The sequence below is a fragment of the Cheilinus undulatus genome, linkage group 17 (assembly GCF_018320785.1).
Source record: "Cheilinus undulatus linkage group 17, ASM1832078v1, whole genome shotgun sequence".
Classification (NCBI taxonomy): Eukaryota; Metazoa; Chordata; class Actinopteri; order Labriformes; family Labridae; genus Cheilinus; species Cheilinus undulatus.
In genome coordinates, this window is record NC_054881.1 from 13,990,006 (window position 1) to 14,008,858 (window position 18,853).

At 38.0% G+C, this 18,853-nt stretch overlaps 1 protein-coding gene across 2 annotated transcripts in view; it reads left to right on the forward strand.

The window, feature by feature from the left end:
- Positions 1–2,992: 2,992 nt before the first annotated feature.
- Positions 2,993–18,853, forward strand: part of fubp3 (far upstream element (FUSE) binding protein 3) — a 46,407-nt gene continuing 30,546 nt past the window's right edge. For both annotated transcript variants that reach the window (XM_041810990.1, XM_041810991.1), the window contains exons 1-2: positions 2,993–3,124; positions 15,538–15,649. In XM_041810990.1, the coding sequence (XP_041666924.1) occupies positions 3,029–3,124; positions 15,538–15,649 (208 nt within the window). In that variant the 5' untranslated portion in view covers positions 2,993–3,028. The remainder of the gene's footprint in view (positions 3,125–15,537; positions 15,650–18,853) is intronic.

Here is an 18,853-nt window from a genome sequence, read left to right on the forward strand (position 1 = left end):
TCCATTTTGTTGTGTTCTGATTGTTTTTATCCCTGGATAGTTTGCAATTTTGGGACAGAATTTTGAAAAAAATCTGTGGACTTTGGTCTGTAGAATGCTGACTAACATTTTTAATCCAAGCTCAGTAACTTTCTGTACCTCAGGTTAGGTATTGGAGCATGTGCCGGTTCTGCACTCTGCCGCATCAACCTCTGGCCTGGCCTCCTGATGGCTATCATCCAGGCCTGCACCAGGTCCATGTCTTCAGGTATTCCGGCGTCTGGTCCAGCCCACCTGGTCCTGGGCACCAAGTATGTAGTTAGCTGAATCATGCCTGGGGAAGGCGTCTATCCAGCAGCTGATCCTTCCTGTACCCGCTCTTCTTAGTACATCAGCATCTGTCATGCTCTTGTCAACGATACCCAAAACTGCGCCGAAGTGAAGTTTTCACAAAGGAGTCCAGTCTGCATCTCTGGCCATCAGTCAACGCCTAGGCCTTGCAAGAGTATGGTAAGACCAGGAAGACCAAGGACCCAAAGACTCAGACTTTTGACCCTACGCTCAGATACCAAGAATGCCACACCACCTTGCTTATTGAACCCATCAACCCAAACACGAATCCAAGTCTGCAGTTGATCTCAGCACCCCCAGTCATTAAAATAATGGAGATACTATCATTTTTAAAAACACAGGGTATACAAGAGTATTAAAAAAATCCTAACAATCCCATTTTACAGAATTTGTACAATTTAGAACATTTTCCCAAAAATTTCTGAACCCATAAAATTGAAAAGTTGCCCATTATTGGTTGTCCAAGACTCCCATTTTTTATGCCATACAGTTTTGTAGGATATCACAACGTCTCTACGCAGATGATACTCAACCATATATCTCAGAGCCATCACATAGCTACAGTCTCTTAATCTCACAGAGTCGGTGCATTGAAGGCTTTAGGGAGTGGATGTGCCAAAAATTCTTACCGTCAAATATAGAAAAAAACTGAAATACTTGTCTTTGGTCATATAGAAGAGATTAACAGTCAATACTTGCTCAGACTCAATGACACTAAAATCTATCATTTAAGCCAGAAATCCTGGTGTAACCATGGGGTGGGTCCTTAATTTTAACAGCCACATAAAGATAGTCACAAAGTGCCAGAAATGGACCCATTCTCTCACAATACTTCATGTTGCCATTTAGTTGACATTACATGTTCAGAACAAAAAACAAACGTTGACTAAACGTTAACAAATTCAAGTTTATATTTCAGCTGGTTCACAAAATAGTTGTACACACTACTTAAGTTGAGTCCCCAGAAAGTGTTGGCTCAATTAAAGAAAAAAAAAAGAAATTCAATATGATGTGCTGTATCAAGTAGTCTGAGTGGGAAGTAACCAATTACATTTACTTAAATTACTGTAATTGAATAGTTGTACTTTTTTGAGTACATTTTGAAATCAGGACTTTTACTTCTACTTAAGTAAGTTTTAACCAGAGTAACTGTCCTTTTACTTGGGTATGACACTCCTGTAGTTTTTCCTCTTCTGTTGACTACACAGTAGCCCATAGTGGAAGATGATTCCACATCATATCCCAAAACAACTGGAGAGCTGATATCTCAGGGCTAAACAGTTCAGTGTTGACTTTAATAACCAAAGTGTAATTTTAACTCTATGAGGGAAATTGTCTTAAGTGTTAGAGTTATATGACAGTGTTAGTGTAACTCTGTAGATTTATTTCATCTAAGCTTCGACCACTGTGATTTCAGATCTGGGGGTGTGTGTGGGCGGAGATATATTTGCACCATGAGTGGAGTTATCCACCGAGTTAGAGTTCTGGCCTGTGATTTTAGGTGTTCATACAGGGCGTATGATGTATATTCATCAGCAATGAGGTCGACTCTGCATTGTTCTTGTCAGAAAAGATCCACCTTACCACAGTTTTTCAAGAGTTATTGCATATTGTATATTCATTGCTTTTAAAAGTGTAGTTTAACTGTATGCAATGTGGACCAATATAGACACTTTTAAAGTGTTAAATTTAACTCTATTTGAGTTTAGCTAACACTTTCAATGTTGTTGTGTCTTTTACTTTATTATAGAGGTGTGACTTTACCTGAACAAACTGGGAGATCTATTCTTTTGCACTTGCCACTAAGGAAAGATTGTATTCTATTGTACAATTCGGCAGTATCTACTCAGTAATTAAAGTAAACTTTAAATCAAATACTTTCACTTCAGTAGATTTACTGTAATTTTACTTGAGTACATTAGAGTACAAAGTGCACCCAGTAGATCAGAATTTGTTCACTCAACCTTAATCAAGTTGGCTTTTTTACTCTGTACTTCCCCTAAATATACTTGAGTAAAAGTAAAATTACTGATTTCAAACTACTAGCCTGGATAAAAAGGTACAGGTACATGAGAAGATATTCAGTTGAAGTAATTTGGGTAACTCCAATTAGTTGCTTTCCACCCCTGAATTAATTATTTTTTTAAATTTAATTTAATATTTTAATGGACTTTTAATTGACCTTCTTGCTATCTTAATTGGTTAAATGATTTACAGTGAGTTCAAATAATTATTTGAAGAAAAAAGATATTACTTTTTTTATGTTAAATTTTAATGTTTTGTGTTTTAATGTTTTCTCCTTGCTCTGTGTCATAAATCTGTCATTCCTAATGTTTTAAATGCCTTGGGTCTAAATATGAATGATACTCTCTGATTCAAGCCTTGCAGTTGTTTTTTTTTTTTTTTTTTTTTTTTACAAAAATCTTATCAATGTTTATAATTATGGTACTGTAATAACCTTAATAGTAATGACCTTAATAGAAAAGAAAAACGAGACATGATCTCAGCCGATATCGTCCAGCCTAAGTAAAAGTGTTTTCATGCCTTCATGGTATTTGTGGTCTCCCATCAACTCGCGAGATCATGTGGCTCGCGGAGCTTTGGCTCGGCACGTGTGCTGCTGTTTTTTTTTTTTTTTTTTTTTTTTAAGTGTGGCTCTCTCTCTTTATACAGTCTGTGCTCTCAGCTGCCGAGGCGGATGATGATGATGGCGGAGCTGGTTCAGGGACAGGCCTCGGTGGCTCAGCCCGGAACGAAAGATGACTTCGCAGACACGATACGCCGGGTCCGACAGGTAAAATGCTCTTCAGCGAATACGGCTGTGATGCTTTCGGACCACAAATATCGTGTTTTTATGCAACACTGGGCTGGACTTTTGGTCGGGGCAACCCGGACCCCCCCTACTACAAACACTCCTCATGCACCCAGCAAGCTAGCAAGCTAACGATAAGTACCAGAGAGAGAGCATAGCTGAGAGGACAGATTAGAGTTTACACAGGATGAAGACGCATTAACGTACATCGTTTAAACTGTCAAAACGACGAGATAAGTCGTTCCTCACGTTTAACACGAAGGCCTCTGATAATGTCGAAGTTTGTGCAACTTTAGTAAGTTTAGCCGACACTCTGCAACCTGTTGTCAAGTCACAGAAGTTGCAGTTAGCTTAGCTTGCTAACTTACTATCACTAATATGACACCCTACAGCTTGGCTCGTATCGTGACGAGAGCTAATATTTAGTTTAGACACGAAGCGAAGAGTCTGACACGCTGTCAGAAAGTTAGCATGCTAGTTTGGAAGTTAGCTTAACTGCTCCCTGTCCCATTTAAAGAGAACTCAACTAGCAACCACATGCAGCACAGACATTTAAATCCCCCGTTTCCGCACCTTTAACTCAATTATAAGCTTCGCTGTGCAACGTGAAGCACATAATAATATATTGAAGTAAGCTAGCAGAGGTGGTGTTGGCTAACTAGCATGTGTGGCAGGGTACTATGTGTCCCAACAGGCAGCATTGGAGTAAGGCCATGCCATGTAGTGTAACGTCATCTGGTCAAATAAGCCCCCCTCCACTCCTCCTGTGGAGCACACTTGGGTTTTTCCATTACTGCTGGGAAAATATCGTGAAATATGACCTAAAAACAACGTGCATTTCACGCATCCCCTGTTTACATGAAATATTTGAGGAATTATCATTCGAGATTTCATATTACCAGTATTTAAAAGTTGGATATGATGCATATGAAATTTAATCAATGTTGATACCTGTGTTGATATCATGACAACAACATTAGAGGTCCTAAACATACAGTGCTGGGCATATGTGCCTTCAGTTATGATACATGGCAGGCACACAGAGATTGTTAACATTTTCTTCACTTAAAACCATACGCTTAAATTAATACAATCTGCGTTTATTTTTCAATTTTTTCATTTTCAGCATTTAACAGCAATCTACCGAATGAATGCCATAACAGATATTAAACATTTCTTATAAGGTCCAGTGGAAATAAACAGATAAAGTGTCACAAATACCCCAAGCCTGTTAGGTAGATTAGAATCCATTGTCTATCTCCAGTAGGATCCAGTATTAATCACTACAGTTTCAACAAGTGGTTGTATTTTTAATAACAAATGCTAAGTTCCTAAATTGCACAGATTCATTGGCAACGTTACAGTACTTAAACCTGCAAACTGAGCGCAGATGGCCTTGTGATTAAGGTGCACCCCATGTATGTGGGCTGACGGTTCAATTCCAGCTTGCAGATCCTTTCCTGCATGTCTCTCCCCACTCTCTCATTCCTGTTTCTGACTGTATTCACTCTCCCCCTCTATGAATAAAGGCATACAATGCCAAAAATATCTTAGAAAACCTAATTTGCACAATTTTAACTGTGTGCAGAGACTTGCCTACACATTTTGGTTAGTTAAGACCAATAAATTACCCAAATATGGGGTTCCTATAGGACTTCTAGTATGAATGTTGTATCAAAACAGGTATCAAAACAATTACATTTTCACTGGAATTATATTGAAATTTAAAATTCTGGGTTATTTTTTGAGTTCTTTCCCATTGCACTCTGTTTATGGGTGGAAATATACTTCCTGCTAGCTACACACACATGTGAGAGCTGCATCTGTTTAGTGCTTCAGCTGTGCACATTCTCAAAAAGCAACTCAATGAGGAGTCTGGGGACAAGACTTTCAGTATATTTCTGACTACTGAGGATGGTGCAGAGACAGAGGGGATAAAATTGAGTAAACAGGGAGCAGGGATAACTTCAGCTGAAGTTCTTAGACATGCTGATAGACCATGTTCACAATGATTCACGCCTGTTTATGTGCTGCACAGAGATTATCATACCTGTCAAACCAGCTATTTCAGTTCAACAAGTGACTGTTTCTTTCTGTTGAGTATATGCAGGCTGTGTATGTGTTTGAGTTTTTCTTTAAATTCATATCTGATAGATACAGACGCATCTGGCTGGTAGTCACCACTTTACAGGGTCATGAGTTAGACTCAAACACCAGGATTTTTATGTCCATAAACAGAGGAAAATGTTAGAGAAACAGACAGTAGATGGTAGAGTCTTCATTAGACACTCTTCATCAGTTGCCTTTGCCAATCTGATGTTGGTAATGATTACTGATGGCAATAATTAGGGGTGCACAATATTATTAGCATGGTGTCAGTATTAGCAGATAATAGCTTAAAAAGTGAATTATTGGTATTGGCAGCTAGGAAAATTTCTGCCCATATATACAACTGAAATTTTGGCTTTAAAAATCTCTATATTAGATAATATCTAGATATTGGCTGTACAAACAAAAATGTTTGTGGAGTTTCAGGCTGGACCAACAAATGTACGTCAGCTGAAGTCACGCTGTCTACTCATAATTACACCAACACACAAGTATGCAATGCTCAAAACAGCAGAGGCCACATATATATATTGTGGACTTAATGCTGGAGTCTAAGCCAGGCTTTAAACTGGTAAAATGCACAGCTGTTTGATTTGCTTTTGATAAAAGTGAAGTATACAGCGTCATCAGTAAACTGTGTATTAATTTGACTTTGGTCATACCAATTAAGACTTTCCCTGTGTATTTTAAAAACATTTAGTTCATTATTTTGTAGTTGCTGAATATGAGCATTCGCATGCTAAACTCTTGGCAAAGGCTTTAACTCTCTGAAATAAAAAAGGAGAATTAAAAAAATATACATTTGCAAACTATCCTGCCCCATCATGTTGAGTGTGTTTACCATGCTTTCTCACAGGAAAGAAGGTAATGTCAGATTAATTGATGCTAATTTATTAATAAGAAATCTTACTTTTGGGTGAACAAAGAGACATGTTGTGAACACAGAAGTTGTGTACAACACAAAGAACAACAGTTATATAATTAAAAAAGCTAGTTAGAGCATATATACTAGCCTAAATTTTTGTGTCCCCTCTTGTCTTTATTTCAGTGCTTTACAGTGTTATCCCTGACTGCATATTGTCTCATATCATTCAGGCCCAATATACAGACAAATTTATTCAAATTTTAATATACTCATATGAAAAATATGACACAAAGTATCATAAACTGCCTCCATAAACCTCTTATCTACTGTCCCTCATCTTCTTTTCTTTATGCTAGGTCACACCTGGATTAGAGTGCCTGGAATAAGGAGTTTCCTTAGCATTTACAGCAAGTAGAATACAAGAGCCTTTATGATGACAAACATTAGAATTGATCACATATTAACCTCATAAAGGAGCTTAAATGTGCACCACTTTGTATCTTACATCATTGTAATACACTTGTGCTCAAATGGTGTGGCGAGGTCACATACTGGTGTGCCTTCAGGCAAGTGTAGGTGTGCCATGGGAGTTTGTACAACTATAGAATAGTACTACAACTATACAGTGATTAAAGACTTTATAATGAGTATTAAAGAGGCTGTTTTGCATATATATAAATATGGTGTGCTTTGAGATTATGGCTCAATCTTAGGTGTGCCTGTTTAAAAAACATTGGTTTTGTGTATTTGGCTGTTTTAGGGAGGAAATGCATCAGAGTACTTTGTAAAAAAAAAAAAAAAAAAAGAAGGGAAGTAATTTTGTTGTTTGCTGTGCTATCGTATGACATACATGTGTATGTGTAAGAGATGGGAAGTAGAGGACTAGTTTTAATGCTTATTTACATTGGTGTGCGTAGTGTTAGTTCCCACAGATGCAGTTGCAGAAGTCATTTGCTACTTCTCACTCAGGGAGCAGCCAGTGGAGATGTGCAAAATATGTATTAACAGCACATTGATACTCAAAAGTTGTATCAATAATTTAAAAAAAGTGAAACCATAGATGGATATCAATCTGCAGCCTGTTGCACCAGCTATGCCTAAGTTATGATTTAAGTTGTGGTGGAAAGTTTACTCCAAACCCCACATTAAAGCTTGTTATGTTGCAACTAAGAGCTGAGCATACAACCTGTGGTTTTAGACAAATTGGACACAAGTTTTGAGTCCTATGACTCACTTGGAAGTCGTGCTGACTTCAGGCTTGATTGCTTGATTGTGACCTACCAGCTCCTGACTGGTCAGATGAATGCCTTGCATGATATTTTGGTAGTACTTTCCTCACACACTTGCACAGTCAAAGCAGAGCCTCTTTGGGAATGTTTTTCCCTTGTAAACTGTCAGACAGCATCTTGAATCACCATTACAACAGCAGGGATGTCTGCCTTTCCAAAGCCCCCTCCCACCCCCCAAAAAATAGTGCTACAATGTGCTGTTTCTGCAAGATGCTATCAATGCTGTGGGTTCACAGTTGTTTAAATTCAGATTAAAGAGCATTGTGGCAGCAAGGCAGCAGCCATCAACTGTAGCTACAGTGGCTGCTAGTTGTCAGATATTGCTGTATAGTTTAGACGGAGCAGCTGCCCAGGGTTGTGGGCCTGACGTGAATATTAAGAATTAGGTTATCTGACTAGTAGTACTGGAGCTGATTACCTGGGGCAGTTTCTCAACTGTTTTTCAGTCGACGCACCCTTTCAAAATTTGAAAAATTTCAAGACACCCCAGTCACCCTATGGGGACAAACATTTGACATCTCTATGAGTGCTAAGGGATTTGTGTAGTATAGAATTAACAAGATGAATCTTAAAAGCAATCTTGAAAAGAAATGAAATGCCTGAATTCTCATGAAATTGTCTTGTAGACTTTTAGAAGCACTTCTTGACATGTTTTAGCGTTCTTGCTGGGCTGAGGAAAAATAAACATTTTGATTATTGCACAGTGTCGTAAGCCTTTTCATTCGCTGACCCTAACTCTGATGTTATATCAAGAAAAGGGCATATGAGGCAGTTTCAATAGTTTATGCTGGGATAGCCTACCTGTGTATTCATTGGAGTTCTCGGTTGAATTTCAGATATTTTGAAGACACCCCTGACAATGCCAAAAGGCACCCCAGGATGCCACAGCACCCTGGCTGAGAAAGGCTGACCTAGGGATTGGATGTTTGTTTAGTTAATCATGCACATTCCTAACACAAACATGCACATTCCTGCCATCCTCTGGAGTGTATTATGGTACAGCGATGCACATTATCACATGACCCCAAAAAAAACCTGACCTCTGCTCTTGTGTGAAACATCAGGAAATTGATACCCACTAACCTGCGCTGTAGTTTTGTTTGTTAGTTTGAACTTTTTTTGCTGCTTGGCAGGAAGGAAGTCTAGAAACGTAGATGTTGACACATGAGGTTGGGTGGGAAAAGGGGCGAAGAAGATAGGCCAGAGTTGCAGAGAAGTTGTGATGGTTGGACAAAATTGTATGGCCAGGCAAAATTCGTGAGGATTGGTTGAACTTGTGTTAATGGTTGCATAAACACTGAAGGGCTGATGAATTATAATAGTAATATAAGGTGCTTTGTGCTGATTGAGATATTTAATGGCAATTTGGAAAGACATTTTTATCACAAAATCATGTAAAGGAATAAAAAAACATTAGCTTAGATGAGCTGGTTTCCCATTTTCTGACTGTGTCCTGCCTCCTGATCTGTTTTGCTTTGCTAAATACACCCTTTGTGAAAGAAAATATAAAACATAGACTACCCTGTTAACAGTTGAACTGATATATGACCACTAAATTAACCCTCTGTGAACAGATAGATCATGAACATAGTGTCTTATTACATTATCAAGGCCTTTCTGGGCTAAGAGGTCATGAAGAGTTGATAGCAGTGATGAAACAGTGTTGCTACAGAGCACATTGAACATTATGTTCTTGGACTCTGCATGTAAACTACACATCTCAGTTCTCATTTGACCATAGGTCATGTGAGTTCTTTGTCTTGTTGAAGTACGTATTTTAAGACTTAAGTCATGAAGCCTGACTGACTGAAGCTACTATAACACAATTTTGTATTTGCTCTGCAGAGATTGCATTTAAGAAGAGAGGTGGAGTCTTGGACTCCAGTCCTGTCCACAGGAGTGTTTACTCTGAGGCCTCAGTGGACTCCAGGGGGTTCCTTTTTAGGATCCTCTTTTTGTATCAGACACTTTGACACAGAATCCACTGGACCAGGACTGTGTGACTAAAAGCTTTACCTAGTGTTAACTAAAGTGTGTATTTACACGCAGATGAATCTAAAAATAAATGTAATGTTTCAACTTTAAATCAGCATCTGACAAAGAATATTAAGCTTTTAACACCTTTATAAAGTGCTTTTATCTCACAGGCTGTCAAGACTTCAGTTACACCCATACTCAGTGGAGTTCTCGACTTCAAAACGGATTTCTAGAGTCTTGATATTCAAGACGGAACTTTGTTTTATACAAGTAAAAAATGTCTCCCTTAAACTGTTGTGAAGGATGGAAATCAAGCCTCAACTTTTACTTTAATGCCTTTTCTTCATGTTTACTGTGATCCCTGTAAAACACAGGAACAACAAAACAAGCTAAATATAATCCTGTTATCCTGTTTAGATTTACAAGTTAAACTGAGATTTTCAATCATGCTTTATAAACACATAATAAACATGCTCATTAACTCCCTGGCTTCAAATCTTTTAAAGATCTAAGTCTTCATTTTAATATTGAGTATTTTATGGCAAAATCAGCTTCAATATATGCAATGATACAATTTATGTGATGTTTTTGGCATTAGTGAAACTTTAAAACCACACAATAAATGTGTACTTAAACACAAAAAGGAACCAAACCTTGTGTAAAATGGGAAAATTGCTAAGATAACTGAAGTATCAATGCAGAAAGACATCTAAAAGTGGAAAACTTTAATATTACAGGCAACCAGCTGTGTTCATATGAGCTCTTTGTGTGGCAACATGCCTATTTCATACAGGATTGTCATGATTACATTGGAATGGGCATCTCTCTGGCCTGCACAGTTCTTGCTAATGATAATGTTTTAATCCTACAACTGATGGGATCTTTGCTAAAATAATGAAAATGCTTTATTATGTTTTCTGCAGGGATGCACAATATTATCAGCGTGATATCAGCAGATGTTAACATTTCTTCCAATATTCTGGCTAAAAAATCTGCCTTTATCAGGTGTAAATATTGGCTGTATGAACAAATAAGTGGAGTTTTAGGCAGGACCAACAGACCTATGTCAGCTTAAGTCTTTTTCTTATTCATCAGTACTCTGTGCATTAAGAGTTTTTAGGACTGATATTTATTTATTTGTCCATCTACAGACTTTAAATTGTGTTTCAAGGACTGAAGTTTTAGGTCTGAACTACACTGAGACATCGGTATCAGTATCTGTATTGGCTAGAATTGATTTGTAGATATCAGATATCAACAAAAAAGGGAACATTGTGTATCACTAGTTTTCCGTTCACTGGCATCTTCTCCTTCACTCTGAATTTACTGTAAATGGGTCCAATTACTCGTAGCATTTTATAAAGACAGCAGCTGTCATTATTAGAGGTGTGACTCCCTCTCTAGAGGATTTGATTCAAAACTCGATTAAAAGGCTGTAATTTGATTCTTTAAAATACAGATCGATTTCAGTTCGATACAATACGATTTGATTTGGTTTGATTTAATCCAGTGCAAATTAATTGTGTAATTCAACTGTTTGCTCCAACATAATTGGGAGAGAAAAGAGAAAACAAGATAATTTATGATAGTCTAAGCGACTGAGGTTATTGAATAAAAGAGACTAATACCCAGGCCTTATCCTACATCCTAACATTGTTTAAGTTTTTATCACCACACCTACTCAAGTCTCTCACTTTGACAGTGAGTTTGGAGACAAAATCATTTTTGCTGATACACCAGTCTTTGCTCCCTTTGCATTTTTAACTTCACTTTTTAATCCTGTTGGTCCTAATAACTAGATATTACATTTGCCCAAGAAGCACAAATTAAAAAGTTAACGGAGATCTGAATAAGCCCACTGAGCTATGTGTGCCTGTTAGTACAGGAGAGTAATGTGTTAAAATAATATTGTAAACAAATTAAAACAGCTTTCTATATATTACATTTTCTTCTTTGAATAATTCCTCTGATTGTAAATATTTACTCTGCAGGTTGTTCTGACATTATTATCTCTAACTCCCCTGTATCCAACTGTTTTCATTTTTGAACTGATCTCAAGTTCGCTGCTCCCTTTTTGATATCAGTGGGCTCAGACGCATTGATTTTGTCAGAAAATCAATCCCTCTTGTCAGCACGTTACAGCTGTAAGCCCCAAGAAAAATAAAGTCAATGGATACCTTTGTAACCGAAGACTTAAGAGTTTTAACTAATAAAAGTGTTCAATATTCTGTTTGCTTGTGTTGGCATCTTAGCTAAACTTAAGCCCTGTCATCTTAACAGGTGAGATTTATGAGCTGCCGTTGTCCCTAATAGCTTTTCTCCAGTGCATACAGATGGGCAGAAATTTCCAAAGTTATCTCTTCCTCATATTAAGTTTACATGACTCGATGTCTGAGGGAGAGAACTGTAACTGTAAGCCGATGATTAGTGCAACACATCCAGCTACCTAGCAAGCACTTAAGACTACCGTAACTCTAGTATAAAGGTAAAAAGTCACTGCGGATTGCATAAGATTAAAGATGCTGATACAAAGCAAGGCGGAATGAGAAGTGAAACTAAGCTGCAAAGACTCTGTGAACTGATCTCTAACAGTAAAACTGGTTCAGAGACTGATTTATGCTACATTTTTACCGATCCAGTGCTCCACAGACCAATGCACTCGGACCCTTAACGTGGAGATTGGTTAACTGATCTAGATCGGTTTATCGTTACACCTCTAGTCATTATAGCATCAGAATTTTTTGCTCATTCTTTTATGTCAAGTCTCGCCCCCTAAAACATCACTTTGTGAGGGTCCTGAACAAGCAACTCAAAGATAATCTGAAATTTTCTATAAATTTTCAGCACATGTGCATGAAAGTGGTTTACAGTCTGTCAAAACGCAGAAAACCTGCACTCTTTAAGTTTTCACTTTGTGTTTCCACAACAATGCCATAATGAAGCTTAGCTGTCTGTACACCTTACGAGATTCATATTGATACAGCCACAGCATGATACTTGTCCCTGTCTTTCTCTTCATAGTGCATTTCAGATTTGCAGGAGTGTGAGAGCACAGCACGGTGGAAGCTCCACATACACAATCAGACATGTACCACACGGTGCTGAGCTCCCGCTGGCTCCACTGATCCCTTTTTTGCCTCTGTATCGCCCAGCACTACCGCAGAGGATGGTACAGAGGGACAATCACCTCAGTCCCATCATTCTTTGAGAATATGAAACATCACAACGGTGCAGATACTACAGCTTTAAACTTTACTGTCTGAAGATAGAGCCCACATATCTAATTCTAAACTCAGACAAAAACAAATTTCAAACAAAGTTGAGCTATTTTCCTGAGTATAGTCCTGAACTAAAAGGCTGTTCGGACAGATTGTAATATGTAGCTGTGGTAGCAACATGAAAAAAGCAACCCCACACCTGCCGCCTTCTCTCCCTCCTTATTTCCATCTCACCCCTCTCACTTCCACTTGTGGGCTCTGAAGTAGATAATCGTCCCCGAAGGTGATGGAAGACTCTAATTGCCGTCACTTTATTTTCATATTGTGAAAAAATTCCAGTCAGGCACAGATGTCAATTTAGTGTAATTTTCTGAAACTCTATACTTTAGTGTGGAAAGAAAGGTGGCAGATTAACAGGGAACAGAAATACTGTTGGCACTCTGAAGCAGCAGAACTGCAGTTTTACATGTCCATCACTGCAAAACATAAGCTTTTAGTTTAGGGTGTAGTAGACAGAGATTACTAAGCTGTAAAGAAAATAAGTACAATCTTAGAAGTTGCCCGTAAGGGCTAAGAACATTTTTCTTTATAAAGAATAAACATGTTAGAAACTGAGTTTGGGATGCGAAATATCTGCGATATTACCCTCTGAATACAGCACTCATATTTGTTCAACATGACAAGAGACTTGTGTATATTTTTTAGCGGTGCTGGATGCAAACATTGCCAGAAGTACTGAAAAGCAGTTGCGTTTTAACAAATTACATTGACATGACTTATTACAGTCTAGTTTGTTATATTTGTTTCCCTTCTTTTTACTTTTACATACAGGTGCATCTAAAAAAAATAGAATATCTTGAAAACTTCATTTTTCATTTTTTGTGCTTTAATTCACAAACCTTACATTTTAGATGCATCTTATGCAAAGTGGAAATTTTTAAGACTTTATTTATATTAATCTTGATTATTACAGCTACAGCTTGCAATCAAAAATCAACCATCTCAGAATAGAAGAAAATTTCAAAACATCGTTCCAAAAAAGGGTTTATAATACAGAAATGTCAACCTACAGGAAAATTATGCTTTTTCATGCACTCAGTACTTGGCGTTGCATGGAGGCAACCAGTCTGTGGCACTGCTGGGGTGTTATGAAGCAAAGGTTGCTCTGATATCAGCAGAAGTATTTGTTTTGAGTGTTTTAAATATGCATGTACTTAAAGAGGATGAGAAATAGTTTGATTTTACTGATGCAGCTCTTTATATTTCAGTCTGTTGTAAATTGTTTTTAAAATTATTTTCAAAATAATCTAAATGTGCTTATCATTATTATTGTAATTGTAGCAATAAGTGCATAGTGTAGTAAAATAAAGATGTGGTAGACTATTAAATGAGAGATTTTATTAGAAGAGCATTTAAATGTACAGTTTGAGTCAAATATGACAAACTGTGTCTAAGCATTGATAGGCTTTTCAGTATAAGAGGAGTTAGTTTAAACATTTTTGAATAGACCCGAGTGCCTCACAATAATGACTTTCAGTTGTATAAAGGACATATTTTCCACTCATAAATTTTTTTCCAAAATTAAAAAAAAAAACAAAAGTGTTAAATCTCATCTTGTGTCTCGTGGGCCCACATCTCCTATCATCCCGTGAGATAAGCGTCTCATCACGCCCTTACTCTTGATCCTCCAACTCCAGCCTCAGTTCACTCCTTGTGAAGCTCCTCTTGAATCTTAAATCTGCTTTGTTTAACAGTCCTCTGAAGGCTGAGCTCATCTCTGTTGCTTGTGCACCTTTTCTTACCACTCTTTTCCCTTCAGTCAGCCTTTCATGAATATGCTTTGATACAGCCTCTGAGAACAGCCTGCCCTTTCAGCAGTGACCTTATGTGGCTTACCCTCCTTACAGGATAACATAGATTGTCTTCTGCACAAGAGTCAAGTCAGCAGTCTTCCCTGTGTGATTGCAGTCGTGTGTACTGCACCAGAGTGAGGGAATGAAGGTTTAGGAAACCTTTGCACATTGGACTTTTACACAATATTCTAATATTTTTAGATAGTGGGTTTTTTAAATTTGTGAGCTGTAAGCAGTAATCATCAAGATTAAAAAAAAAAAGTCTTGAAGTCTTTCTCTTTGTATGAAATGAATCTAGAATATATGGAGGTATATAGTCCTTGCACACCTGCTTGGTAAAAACCTTCTATTTTTGCAATTTAGTAGAACAACATGTTAATATTTTTAACAGGAAAGTCTCAAATTAAGTTTCATATTTTTGCATATTTACAAATATGAACTTACATTAAGAGAAAACTGTTAAAATTCACTCGGCCTGCAGCTTTGAAGTGTCCATAAAAAGATAATCGGTAGCCATTTGGTGTTACCTTAGACCGACTCCAACACAAAATTCAAAAGCTGTGAATTCCAGTTTCTAAACACAAAAGTGTGATTTCATCTCTGTGATTTTTCTTTCATTTCTACTTTTGCACATCTCTTTCTGCTTCTCCCAGCAGCCCTTTCTTGACAGACTCTACCTTGTTCTTGCACAAGGAGCTGTACGTGCATTTTTAGGTAGTCGTTTTAGGTTTTTCCTCGTAGCTGTCAAAAACTTTGAGGCATCTCCAGAGGTATTTTGTTGAAGAGTTGCCATGTGCCATGAAAATCTGTGTCATTTGTCACTGAAGCATTAAAGGAATTGGTGAGCTCACATGTATTCAAGGAACCTCTGCCAAAACTTTAGTGGGCTGCTTCCCAAAATAATGCTTTCTGTCAAAAACTAAAATACTGCAGCAGCCTGACATGTGAAAGCAAAACTACAAGGCAAACTTGAAGCTGTTAGAGAAACATGTCACTTATCATCTCTGCTTGTCATGTTCAAAAACATTATTGCTCATCCACTTTTTACCTTCATTCAAGCCGTCTTACTATTTTGTGTCTCCAGATGGCAGCCAAGATGGGAGGAGACCAGATGCCCAACATGAACAGCTCCTCTCCAGTCCTCGACCCCTCCCTCTATAGCTTTGGAGGCCAAAAACGTTCCCTAGACAACGGAGGTAAGCCTTCAGCATACCACTTTAATGCCATTATAGGTTGGTTCGTGACTGCACTAGGGTTGCCACACCTGTCTTAGAAGGGTGTCAGGAAGAAGAGGAGGACATAAAATGATGGCCCAAGATGGCTGATGAGCAACAGAGTCCAACACTATGGTGACAGTTTTTGCAGTTCTATCAATTCTATGTATAATTGCACATATTTACTGTATGAACACAACAGCAAAAAAGGGAAATCAAAACACTTGTTTTATTTTGTGCATGTAGATGGTTCTCTTGCATGGTGTAAACATCAGCAGCCCACCCACTCATTCAAGGTGAATTCTCCTGGATACTTCCAGCTGTGTTAATCAGCTTACCCCTTATTCTTGCAGATAGTTTTCAAGGCGTCTAGCAGGAAAAATTGAACAGTTGGTGTTGCAGCTCCGCCCTAAAATTCTAGGGGATTTTTAGGAGTTTTGTGCATGTATGAGAAAGAATACAGACATCCAATTGTGCTTTCACAGATGCACAAAATACCTGGAACAGAACTCCTTCCCATATTTTTGGGGTGAACTGCATGTGTGAATGAGACAGTCTTTACCCTGACTTTACCTGGGCTTGTTCCTGAAACACCCTTTGCAAAAATTTCTGTATGAAGTTGGGGTGAGCCAGTGTTTGATATCAACAAGAAGATTTTTCTTTTTTTAATTCACAGTGAGTGAGTGAAAGGGATGACAACATTTACATCCTGCTCAATGCATTTCTGTGAGTGTAATTAAGCAGCTTCATTATGTTTTCTTTCTGCCCATAAGTTCTTCTCTGCTGTTTTGTTGATATGTTGATACCACAACCATGCCAACCTTCATGTTGCATTGATGTTGCAGTAAATTGCCATCACAGGGTTGGAGTGTTGCTTCATCAGCCATGTCTTCATTATTCTTTGCACTTTCACACCAGAGTTGTTTGGTCCACTTTAAACAAACCCTGGTCTGTTTCCCCACATAGTCTGGATCCTTTGGAGTGGTGTGAAAGCTCGTTTGAACTCTGGTGTGGATACATGTGTGATTTAAAACCCTTAAAATATATTTATACCTCACTCAGTGACGGTGTAACCAATATGTTGCACAGACAACACGTCGTAGTCTCGTGCTCTCATTTTGGCTCACCTTCGTCTGTTCTGATTCACTCTTCTCGTGCGAAGAACGAGATGCTGGACAGCCTGTTGCTCCTCATGCTCAGCACCTTTTTGTGAAACCTATATGATATTAACAGCAAAGCAAATAATAGCACATTTAAAACAACCAGGGTTGACCAAAGTGCTTCACAGTATAAAAGGAAAAGCATGAAACAGATTTTTTTTTTTTTTCTTTGAGATTTATTTTTGGGCCTTTTCATGCCTTTGTTAGATAATTGAGGACAGTGGATAGACTCAGAAACAGGGATGAGAGAGGGGAGAGACATGCGGCAAAGAGCCACAGGTTAGGTTCGAACCCCACGCCCACATACATAGTGCTCGGCTTAAACCACTCGACCATCTGCGCCCCCATAAAAATAAATCTTTAAAAAACGATATTGAATAAATTGAATCAGTTAAAAATATAACAACATAAAATAATTACAAAAGTAAAATAAAAAAACTCTGTTGGGATAAAACAATCTCATCTTTTAAAAAAAAGCCAAATAGAAAGGATGAGTTTTCAACAGTGATTTAAAATGTTCAGGTGTTGGGGCAGATCTTAAATGAAGGGGTGAGCTGTTCCACAGTTTTGGGGCAGCTACTACAAAAGCTTGATCCCCCCTGGCTCAGCTCTGACTGGAGCGTCAGTATGAAGTAGTTCACTAGTAGCCAAAGGGTGCTCGCTAACAGATCAGGCTCACCTCTGTGTTGCTGTCATTCAAATTTAGAAAATTCAAGGTCATTTATGTTTAAACATCTTTAAATCAGTAAAATAGAGGCTGTGGGGCTGCCCCTATTTTTACATCTCAGCGCCATGTAGATTTGAACTTTATCTGCAAAACAGTTAACCTTGCAAAGCAGATTGATACATCCGTTTCTGTGTTTCTCACTGGCGAATCCATCTTGCAAAGCTCCCGTCTGAACTGTTTGGGACCGGTTAGAAAGTGACAGGACCAATCAGCAACGAGGGGCAGTACTTTCAGGCAAGCAGCAACAAGAGGCAGGTGCAGTCATGGAGAAAGACAGCGTGGATGCTGCTAAAGTGCCAGTTTTGTCAGAATTTGATGTCATTTCTTCGTTAAAAGAAGACCAAAGAAAAGCAGTAAGTTGTTTTCTTTTCAAAAACAACAAAAGTCATGTACTGACATGTCTACGGTCGCCAGAGTTTGCATTATGCAGCTCTCTATGGAGCCTTACTCCTCTGGTAGGGGCGCAGCTCGGTAGCAGCTATGTCACATGTTGTATTGCTCTGATTGGCCCGTAAAGATGTGACAGACAGAACGTTCATCCAGTCTCTCTCTGAATCAGCTGCGGGTTGTGCTAAATGCCACCATTAAATTGATAAGCCACAACTGGTATACACCTGCTATAGACATAAGTTCCTTCCCCTCATTATTTGCTGATGGCCAGAGTTTGTCAAAAGGGCTGTTATTAGCCAATACTGACAATAAACTGACACATCTGTGCATCCCTAGTGTGCTGCTCATCAGCACCTCCAACTCCAGTACTGAATGATGGACCGAGATGGGCCAAAGGTTTTTCAGCCATCACCAGCCAAAAAAACATATATATGTATATCACAGAAAGAAAACTTTGGTACAAGTCAGAATCTTCTTAACTCAGTAGGAACTTAAAAAAAGAGGAAATTTTACTAAAGGAATGATAGAAAACCAAGGCCCATTGCTTTAATTAATGGTATGGATGTTTGTTTTTTCACAAAGGAATCAAATAATGCTTGAGGTGTGAATACATTAAATATGTTTTAAATATTTAAAAAATCTGAATGTTCTCCTTGTTTATCTTTCATTTATATATACATGCAATTCAAAGCTGTTTTTTAATCAGTAAAATATCTTACAAGCAATAGAACAAACTGAAAAATAAACAAAGCGAACAGCAAAACAGAAAAAGATGAATTAACCTGCCCTAAAACACCTGAACTGATCAAGAAAAAACTATATTCGGAAAGTAATAATTACTACCAAAACAAAACTCTGAAAGAAGACCAAAATATCCCAAAATTAACCTAGAGTGCTTTTTTTTACAAG